Here is a 10,489-nt window from a genome sequence, read left to right as displayed (position 1 = left end):
CAGACCCAGCATTTCCCATCAGGTGTGGCTGCCCAGCCCACAGCCACCTCTCTGCCTGCCGCCCCATTCATACTGCTTACTCCTCAGGCCTCCTGATGTATCTCCTAAGCCTCTCTCAGCTCCTCCCAGGCTCTTCTGGTTCTTTCTCCTCACCTGTGACTCCTAACCCAGGTCTCCCCAAGGGTTCTCCTTGCCTCTGCCTCCCTCACCCACCTCCTCCTACAGCAACTTCCCTTCCCATCCGCCAGGCCCTTGGCCTCCTCTTCTGGCCTCCCTGCCCCCCTTCCTTACTGTCCTTGGAGGCTAGGGGAACTGCTAGATCGATGACTGGTCCAGTTCCAATTCGGGCTCGGGCTCGGCCTCCTCCTTCGCCCTCTGCCGGATCTCATCAGCCTCAGCCCTCTCCTCCTCCTCGTAGAAGTCCTTGTCCAGGCGCTCGAGATGCACCATCTGCACCAGGGCCTCCCGGCGGTAGTCGTTCTCGTCCGTACACGGGTTGTCCAGCAGCACCAAGGCTCGCAGCTTGGGCAGGTTCCGCAGCTTGGCGAGCTCCCCCAGGTCAGCCACCATGTTGCCCCTGCCGGTGCGGTGGGGAGGTGTTCACGAGAGAACGATGGGCTTCGGAGGCCAGCTACCAGGTATGGGCCCTCAGGGGGAGTCTCCCACTGGGCTCCGGTTTCTCTAGAAACATGGCCTCTGTGGACTGGCCTGCCACGCACTGCCAGATTTGCTGCAGAGACGCTGTGTAACCCTACTCCTGTCCTGTTCTGCCCTTCAGGGAATCCCTAGGTGCCACTGTCTATTCTGTAATGTGTCATATTTATCTTTTTGGAGCAGCAGAGCTAGGTATCAGCCCTGTCTTGTAGTTGGGGAGTAGGGGGGAATCTCCTTTGTAGGGACAGATTTCTGTGTCATCACACCTAACCAAAGGTTAGAAGGTAGGACCCGAGCCAGTGGAGACGGAAACGGGCTCTAGGGTCATGGAGATGGTGCTGTCTCGGTGCTCCCACAGGAAGGAGCCTGGAGCTGGGGATGGGTCGGGGCCTCCCAGCCTGAAGAATAAGCTTCCTCCCCTGAAGTACCTCATTGTAGGATGCTGTGTATTGTTTTCATGCTCTTGCCTCTCGCCTCAGGGGCTGGACTGTCCTTGCTTGCAGGCCTTTGGCCCCAGGGGCACCTCCCAGTCACTGAGACAACCCCTCTGCCCCACACTTACTTCTAAACATCCCTGGTAAATAGCCACTGAGGAAGGTCCATTATCCCTGTCTAGACCATTAACAGGAAAACAATACCCCATGCACCCTACCAGACCAAGGGGGCACAGCTAATTAGCAAGAGATCGCTCCAGCAGTCAAAGCAGGACTTTGGGCTTCAAGGTACAACCACCACTCCCTACATGGAGACTCCTTTTCCACTGCCAGAATCGAGGATCTGTCTTTGTTGACGAAAGAGGCAATTTCTTTACATCTTTGCTTAAAGATACACACATAAAATCCTCCATCCGACAAGAGTTGCTGCAAGAAAATCGCCCCTGATCCTCAGTGCCTTTCCATCTAGAGATTTTCTTTTAAATACTCTTCTCACCTCAGATCTGAGCACGGGGACGTACCTGGTGGCGCAGTGGTTAAGAATCCATCTGCCAATTCAGGGGACATGGGTTCGAGCCCCGGTCCGGGAAGATCCCACATGCCGCGGAGCAACTAAGCCCGTGTGCCACAACTACTGAGCCTGCGTCCTAGAGCCCGCGAGCCACAACTACTGAGCCCGCATGCCACAACTACTGAAGCCAGCGGGCCTAGAGCCTGTGCTCCGCAACAAGAGAAGCCACCGCAATGAGAAACCCATGCACCGCAATGAAGAGTAGCCCCCGCTCGCTGCAACTAGAGAAAGCCCGGGCAGCAACGAAGACCCAACGCAGCCAAAAATAAATAAATTTATGGAAAACAAAAACAAATCTGAGCATGTCTTGTGTTTTATAGCAGTATGGGGGCATCCCTTACAGGTGGGGCTCAGGAGAAGAGAGGCAGGAAACTGGAAGGGGAATTGGGGCCCAGGAGATGGAGAAGGGCAGTGGAAACTTATATGGGATGGAGCCAGACTGTGAGTCCCTGAGAACAGGGACCATCTCTGATTCCTTCAGATGGTTCCCGAAACACAGCACAAGGCCTGGCACATAGTACGTTCTCAATATGTGGGTTGAATGCATAGGATTCAGGGGTCTCAGGCTACAAAGGTCTCAGTGCTGTAATTAGGACTGATGCAGAAGAAAGTAAGGACAGGAGGGGGGAGGATCAGGACAGAGGATGAGGTGAGAATCTGGGGGTGGTCTAGAACTGGGGGATTGGGACCAGGGAGAAACATAGGGTCAAAGGTGGCTCCTGGTCAAGGGTAAAGGCACGGTGGGCCTGGAGGGGGTTCCTACCTTAGGTTGAGGTACTGCAGTGATTTCATTTCCTTGGAGAAGCCACTCAGAGTTTCAATCTGGTTGTCTCGAAGATGCAAGGTAGTGAGATTGCTTAGGTTTTCCAAGCCTTCCACCTTCTTCAACAGGTTCTGGGCCTAGACCCCAGGATACAGTAGGTCGATTGGGAGAGGGGTACAGGGAGAGGGAAGGAAATCAGAAAGAGATGCAGCAAAAGGGCAAATCTAAGAGGTAGAGAGGGTACAGGAGGGGAGTGGGGGTGGGTAGAGACCCGCGTAGAGAGTAAAGAATCCAGAAGAAGCTGCCAACCCAGAGACAGCTCAGCAGTGACTCCTACTGCCCATCCCAGCACAGCCACCTCTGATTAAGGAGGAGATGCTTCAGCCCACCGCCCGGGGCCAAGAGCCTCACTGCTCCACTGAGGAGAAATGGCTTCAGCTCCATCCTGGAATGAGGCAACTCAAGAGTCTAAAAGCCTAGACACATAAGTGGCTTCCTTGGCCTGATCTGAACCTCAGTTATGCACAAGGTGCTGCTACCTGTATCAAAGCAAACTGTCTCTATATTATCCACACATTGTGTATTTATCAGCCCTGCTAGGTGCCAAGCACCTTGTCTGTTTTGACTCTGAATCCACACAACATCTGGCAGCAAGCAAGCACTCAGGAAATGACGCCAATGATGACGATGATGAAGTTAGTAGGTGAGTCTACTAGAACCAGGCATCCTGGCCCCCCGGACAGTGCCCCCTTCCCAGCACCAACCACCCTCGGACCCAGTGAGCTACCAGGAAGAGGTTCTTCAGCTTAGGAAGGTTGATTCCCAGGGTGCTGTTCAGCTGGTTCCCCCGAAGCTCCAGTGTGTGCAGGCTGATCAGCTTTTGGGGGTCCAGACCTGTCACCATGTGGATGTGGTTCCCTGAGAAGGAGGGTGTCAAGAGTTCAAAGGGCCACTTCAAATGTGCAGCAGTAGAGCCTGAATTTGGGGAGCCTCTGCATCACCTTCTCTAATGCCAGGTGATACGAGGAGGGACAGCTCCAGACTTAAGAGCTGCGGAGCCCTGGACAGTGGTCTGGCAGTCCGAGGGCCCGATGGATGTGCCCACCTAAGTCTTTGAGGAGTGAATGAAGGGTGCCCAGCAATCTATATGGCTAACTCCCTCTCCTCCTTCAAGTCTTTGCTCAAATGTCGACTTCCCAATGACACTTGTCCTAACAAACCTGTTTGAAATCGCCACCCCTGCTCCCCCCCTTTTCCTTTACCCTGATTTTTTAAATAGCACTTATCTCCTTTTAACATGCTTTGTAAATTTACTTATTTTTCAAATTTTTATTTATTTATTTTTGGCCGTGTTGGGTCTTTTGTTACTGCGCACAGGCTTTCTCTAGTTGCAGTGAGCGGGCTTCTCACTGCGGTGGCTTCTCTTGTTGCGGATCACAGGCTCTAGGTGCGCGGGCATCAGTAGTTGCGGCACACGGGCTCAGTAGTTGTGGCTCACGGGCTTAGTTGCTCCGCAGTATGTGGGATCTTCCTGGACCAGGGCTCGAACCTGTGTCCCCTGCACTGGCAGGCGGATTCTTAACCACTGCGCCACCAGGGAAGTCCCTAAATTTACTTATATATTGTGATCATTGGGACTTCCCTGGTGGTCCAGTGGCTAAGACTCCGTGCTTCCACTGCAGGCGATACGGGTTTGATCCCTGCTTGGGGAACTAAGATCCCGCATGCCACGCAGTGCAGCCAAAAATTAAAAATAAAATACTGATCACTGATAATTGCCTGCCTCCCTTGACTACAATGTAAGCTACAGGAGAATAAGGATTTTCTTTGTTTTGTTCACTGCTACATCTCCAGCACACAGAACTGTCATTGTGAACCATCGTGAATGAGTGAATGAATGAATGCAGATTGCTGTGTGGCACAGCCAAGGACCACACTGCCCACTTCTGTCGGCCCCAGGCGAGGAAGGAATCTTGTGAGGCCCATCCTAAGGCCCCACCTTTGAGATCCAGGCTGGCCAGACGAGGATGAGAGATGCCCTCAGTGTCGGTGATCTGGTTATAGGCAAAGCTGGCGATCTGCAGGTAGGGCAGTTCGTTCAACCGGGCACTCTGCAGCCGGTTGCCGTCAGCCTTGAGCCAGAGCAGGTGGGTGAGGTAATTGAGTGGGGACAAGTCCGTCAAGTGGTTTCTGGAAACATCCACATAGCGCAGATGGATGTAGGAACGCAGCAAGTGGATGTCTGTCAGATCCCTAGGAGATGGTAGAGGCCAGGGTCAGGGTTAAGAATCCAGCAAGGACTGTCAGAGGTACTAAAGCAGAGGGCAGTATGAAGATGGCTTAGAGTGGAGAGGAGAGTGGCTGACAGAAGGGAGGGCTGGGGAGGGGGAAGAGAAGGTAGGTGGGTTCTCAACGGTGGGCAGGGACCTTGTGTCTGTGAAGGGCCGAGAAGCGACACTCTGAAAGACTTGTGAGGTAGTCCAACAGGAATCCCCACCCCCATCCCATACCCTCACAGCCTTGCCCAGGCCAGCTCTGACACAGGGAGTCACAGCGTCCTGAAAAGTAGACTCTATCCTTCCCTCCTCGCTGGTCCAGGATGCCAGAGATCCAACCTCAGCCGAAACACCCAGGATGGAGGCTGAGAAAGGACACTGGGTCCCACATCCTCAGACCTCTTCTGGTCCCCCATGAACACACCTGTCTTTAACCTCCAGCTTGACGTAAGCATGGGCCAGTCCATTACCCGTCTTGCAGAGCGCAGAAAGCCCTTCCTTCATCACGTCCTCTGTGAGGGGCGTGGACATCCACTGCAGGAGGAAGCGGACTCAGGCATCCCTTTCACCCCAGCCCTTAATCCCGGCCCCTCTGTTTCCAAGCTCTCACTTCCTCAGAGTCTTCTCCCTCTTTCCTGTAGTCCTCCCACTCCTCTGTCTCCTTCTTGTCGTCTTCCCTTTCCAGACCATCCAGGTCTGGCTCAAAGTCTTCCAGATCATCTTCAGCTGACATTTTTCTTCCCTGCTGAAGGCTCTGGAGTCAAATCCAGCTAGGTCCCCGCCCTGAGAAAGAAGGTCTCCTCAGCGTCTGCCAACGCTCCCTCCCTCACCTCCATGAATGGGTACCCCTCTCATCACCCTATCACCCCAGACCTCCTGCCAGCGATGCTTCTTTCCTCATCCCTGTGAACATCTCATTTTGACTCCCAACCTCCACTTCATACTTTCCACCAAGGACCCCTCTGACTTGGATGCCTTCCCAGACCCCCAAGACATTTCCTGCCCTTCTTAGGGGCTCCAACTCCTCCAGCAGCTCGGTGTCCAGCTTCCTGGACTTCCCTCTCTTTAGTTCTCCCCACTTCTGCCTTAAGCCACGTTCTCCTCCAAACCTCCCTACTGCCCCCTCCCATCCCCTTCCATCTCTATAACCCCTGCTCTACTCCTTTCTTCTAACTCTCCCACGCCGCGTAGACCCATTTCCCTGTCCCCTCTGGGACACCAGCCTGACACGCAGCCTCCAACCCTCCCACTCAATCAATCCTCCTTTGCAAAGGGGCGCAGACCCTGGTTCTGCTCAACTAGAAGCTCTACTGGAGAGGTCCTGGCCCCAGAGGGAAGGACTGTTTGGTGGAGGGCAAGGGAGAAGGAGTTGTGTACTGCTGTTATGGCAACGGGGGGGGCCGGGCACTCGCCTTCCGCAGCCGGCAGCCGTTGAGAGAAGAGCTGCGAGTAACCGAACTGAAAATCCGCCGCGAAGCAAGTGGACCGGTAGTTGCCTGGTTACGAGCCCAATTTCCCAGTCCTAGGAACCCGGATGAGGGGCGGTAATTGGCCCGCTGAAAAAGCCAGTGGGCGCGGCTTAGTAGAGCTGAGGGGCGGGACAGGGGCGGGCTAGCCATTGCATCATGCGAGACCTTAAAGGAACCGGACAACCTCAATGCAGAAGTACTGTGAATTCAAAAGAAACTCGTTCCCTGAAGCAAAAGGTGGGGAAGAAGGGCAAGAAATACCAAGTGGTGGGTGGCGCAGTGGTTAAAAATCCACCTGACAATGCGGGGGGCACGGGTTCGAGCCCTGGTCCAGGGAAATTCCACGTGCCGCGGAGCAACTAAGTCCGTGTACCACAACTACTGAGCCTGCCCTCTAGACCCCACGAGCCACAACTACTGAAACCTAAGTACCACAACTACTGAAGCCTGCGCGCCTAGAGTCAGTGCTCCCAACAAGAGAAGCCACCGCAATGAGAAGCCCGCGCACCCAACAAGAGTAGCCCCCTCTCACCACAGCTAGAGAAAGCCCATGCGGAGCAACGAAGACCCAATGCAGCCAAAATAAGTAAATAAATAAACTTATAAAAAAAAAAAAAAAAAAGAGGGTCTTCCCTGGTGGCGCAGTGGTGGGGAATCTGCGTGCTATAATGCAGGGGACATGGTGTTTGAGCCCTGGTCTGGGAAGATCCCACATGCCACGGAGCAACTAGGCCCGTGAGCCACAACTACTGAGCCTGCACATCTGGAGCTCTGCAACAAGAGAGGCCACGACAGTGAGAGGCCCGCACACTGTGATGAAGAGTGGCCCCCACTTGCCACAACTAGAGAAAGCCCTGGCACAGAAACAAAGACCCAACACAGCAAAAGTAAATAAAATAAATTAAGACCTCATGATGGGACAAGCAGAGTCTCAGGGACTATAAAGAAAAAAAAAAAAAAAAGAAAGGAAAGAAATACCTACCAGGTGGTATTTGGTCTGGTTCCCCCACCAATAATTACTGGTCCCACCCAATAATTATTTTCAGGTAGACCTCTGGCAGGTGGCTTCCTGGAGTGGAAGGAGCCCAGGCCCGATGTATCTTAAGACCTGGATTGTTGGGAATCCCCTGGCTGTCCAGTGGTTAGGACTCAGCTCTTTCACTGCTGTGGCCTGGGTTCGATCCCTGGTCAGGAAAAAAAAGCCTGTTTTGGAGTCTTGACAGATCTGTAATTCGCTAGCAAGTTACCTAAGACCCCACTTTCTCATCTATAAAATAAGTTTAACTATACCAGCTGACAGGGATGGAGTAAGAGTGTGATGTATGCTGAAGCACTGTGTCGATTGCTAAACCCAGCTTGGGACCATTTCCATCCTCATCTTTTGATGCAAACCTTCTGTGGGATATAAAGGGAGAAAGTCCAGCAGGAGCCCACTAAAATAATCCTCATCCGGCACTGTCATATAAATAATCAACAAGAATTGGTACAGGCACTCAAGCCTGTGTGACTTGTTGAAGGAGATGGAAAAGAGAGGTTGAGATGCAACAAATATTTCTGGAGGGACATTGTGCCAGATATTTCTGCCAGACATTGTGCGAGATGCCTTTGTAAGTGCTATTGAATCTCCACATCAGTCCTGTGGGATAGATATTTGGGAGAAGAGGAAATTAAGGTTTAGCGAAGCTAATATTCCTGCATAGGGGAAGGGGGATATTACCAATCCTGTAGAATCTAATGTAAATAAAACAATTAGGTCACAAGGTAACATGTCATGTGATTAATTGTTAACGTGTGCGTTACAGACTATACCACAGGAAAAGTGGTCTGATGACAGATGTGTTGAGTTGAAAATCGGGAAATACTACCTCCTGCCTTGTCTGGCTTGGCTAATATAGTTCACAGACAAATCTGTTCACTTGGTATCATGGAACTAGCTGGGGTTTTAAAGTCAGAGAGAGCAGGTTCCAAACGCACTCCACCACTTAATAGCTGCGTGTTCCTCAGCAGGTTATATCATTTTACTGAGTTTTCATTCTCACATTTTTGAAATGGGGATAAACATGTTCACCTCAAAAGACTGCTGGACAGTTAAAAGAGTGTGAGTTACCGCCTTCACTTAGTTGACCCTCGTAAACATCTCCCACCCACCCTTGCCTGTTTCCTCCGTCCTGGGGTTGTTGTTAGGAATAAAAAAGAGTAAATAGGGGACTTCCCTGGTGGCGCAGTGGTTAAGAATACGCCTGCCAATGTAGGGACACGGGTTCGAGCCCTGGTTCAGGAAGATCCCACATGCCATGGAGCAACTAAGCCCATGCACCACAACTACTGAGCCTGCGAGCTACAACTACTGAATTCCACGTGCCTAGAGCCCGTGCTCTGGAACAAGAGAAGCCACCGCAACGAGAAGCCCGTGTACCGCATCACAGAGTAGCCCCCACTCGCCGCAACTAGAGAAAGCCTGTGCGCAGCAACAAAGACCCAATGCAGCCAAAAATTAATTAATTAATTAATTAATGGGGGAAAAAAAGAGTAGATAGGAAAGCTCTCTGAAGGACTAGAAGTGCTTTGCAAAGGAGTTATCACATTCCTGGAGTGCGGAGAAGGGGAACATCCAGGTGGTTCGATGTAGTCGGAGAGAAAGGATGTGATTTTCTTCCTTGGTGCAGAGGAAAGAGAGGGATCATTTAGCATGCTTTTGTTAAGCACTTACTCTCTGCCCGGCTGGACTGGCTGGGCGCTCAAGGACAGTAAAACACAGTCCCTGTCTTCAGGGGGCTTACAGTCCAGGGATAGGGTTAGTGGACAAGTAATTCAATATAATGAGAAATATGTTATAATAATGAAACCCAGCACTTACAGGGCTTTTACAAAGTGCCAGGGGATAATTTTATAATACACATGTGCACATAATATCACATATTCAGGGCAGAGACTCTAGACAGAGGAGGCGCCGGTGTTAAGTCCTAGAGGAGAAAGAGCTCAGTGTCAGTGGAAGGAAGGCAGGGGTTCTGCTGGCTGGAGCGGAGGTGCACTCAGGGGAATGAGGGAGGAGCAACAGACGGTTGGACTTTATCCCAAAAGCTGTAAGGAGCCGCTGGAGGTTTTATTTTGTTTTGTTGACAAGGACTGAATCGATGCCGTGTAATGAGAGCTAGAAACTCCACGTCCTTCTCAGTGACATCCTTCCCCCAGTGCCTGGTCTAGAGAACATCTCCTTCGATTACAAAAATACTATTTAATTAAAATAAAAATGCAAATAATAGAGATGTGTATATAGAGGAACATAAAAGTCCATGATCTCCCTCAGCACCACTCTCATTAATATATAGATTTTTAAAAGATAAAAATGGTATCAGTCATACATACATCTGGATTCTTTTCATTTAACAGTATGTCTTAGACATCTTTCATATTACTAAACATTTATCTACCACTTTGTTTATAGTTTTCTAAGTCTTCCATTATATAGCTATATGGTAATTTTTTAACTGTATTCTGTTGAGGTGTATTAACTTTAAAGAAAATTATCAACATTATAAACAATCCTGCAATAGAAATCCTCATAGATATATCTTTGCTCTTCGGTGTGAGTACTCTGTAACAGTACTTCTCAAATTTTATTGTGCATAGGAATTGCCTGAGGAGCTCATTAAAATGTAGATTCCGACCCCTTAAAGTGACACCAATGCTGCTGGTCCATGGACCGCATTTTGAGTAACATGGCTCTGTGGAATCCATTCTTAGGAGGTGCAGTTTCTGGTTCAAAGTGTATGTACTTATCTTTACCAGTCTTAATAGATTGAAAAATAGATATGTCGATATTATTTTTTTCAGGGAGGTTAGTTTATTATGGCATTTTCAAAGTTATAATTAACATGCAATATTATATTAGTTTCAGGTATACAACATAGTGATTTGATGTTTTTATGCATTATGAAATGATCACTCCAATAAGACGAGTTACCATCTGTCAGCATACAAAGTTGTACAATATTGACTATATTCCCTATGTGTACATTATATCCTCATGATTTATTTTATAGCTGGAAGTTTGTACCTCTCAATCCCCTTCATCTGTTTTATCCATCCCTCCATCCCCTGCCCCTCTGGCAACCACCAGTTTTTTCTCTGTATCTATGAGTCAGCTTCTGTTTTGTTTCTTCATTTGTTTTGGTTTTTAGATTCCACATAAAATTGAAATCATGTGGTATTGTTTTTCTCTGTCTGACTTATTTTACTTAACGTAATATCCTCTAAGTCCATCCATGTTGCTGCAAATGGAAGGTTTCATTCTTTTTTATGGCCAAGTAATATTCCACTAC

General features: G+C 49.9%; 1 protein-coding gene across 2 annotated transcripts in view; it reads right to left on the bottom strand.

The window, feature by feature from the left end:
* Positions 1–6,233, bottom strand: part of LRRC23 (leucine rich repeat containing 23) — a 6,985-nt gene extending 752 nt beyond the window's left edge. For both annotated transcript variants that reach the window (XM_024733340.1, XM_024733341.1), the window contains exons 1-7: positions 6,111–6,233; positions 5,309–5,481; positions 5,123–5,232; positions 4,422–4,675; positions 3,210–3,340; positions 2,423–2,559; positions 292–577 (exon numbers count right to left, since the gene is read on the bottom strand). In XM_024733340.1, coding sequence (XP_024589108.1) covers positions 316–577; positions 2,423–2,559; positions 3,210–3,340; positions 4,422–4,675; positions 5,123–5,232; positions 5,309–5,431 — 1,017 coding nt within the window. In that variant the 5' untranslated portion in view covers positions 5,432–5,481; positions 6,111–6,233 and the 3' untranslated portion in view covers positions 292–315. The remainder of the gene's footprint in view (positions 1–291; positions 578–2,422; positions 2,560–3,209; positions 3,341–4,421; positions 4,676–5,122; positions 5,233–5,308; positions 5,482–6,110) is intronic.
* Positions 6,234–10,489: the final 4,256 nt, after the last annotated feature.

Source organism: Neophocaena asiaeorientalis, unplaced genomic scaffold (genome assembly GCF_003031525.2).
Source record: "Neophocaena asiaeorientalis asiaeorientalis breed wild unplaced genomic scaffold, Neophocaena_asiaeorientalis_V1.1 scaffold150, whole genome shotgun sequence".
NCBI classification, from domain to species: Eukaryota; Metazoa; Chordata; class Mammalia; order Artiodactyla; family Phocoenidae; genus Neophocaena; species Neophocaena asiaeorientalis.
The sequence above is the reverse complement of the archived record's forward strand: the minus strand, read 5'-3'. Positions and strand labels throughout refer to the sequence as shown.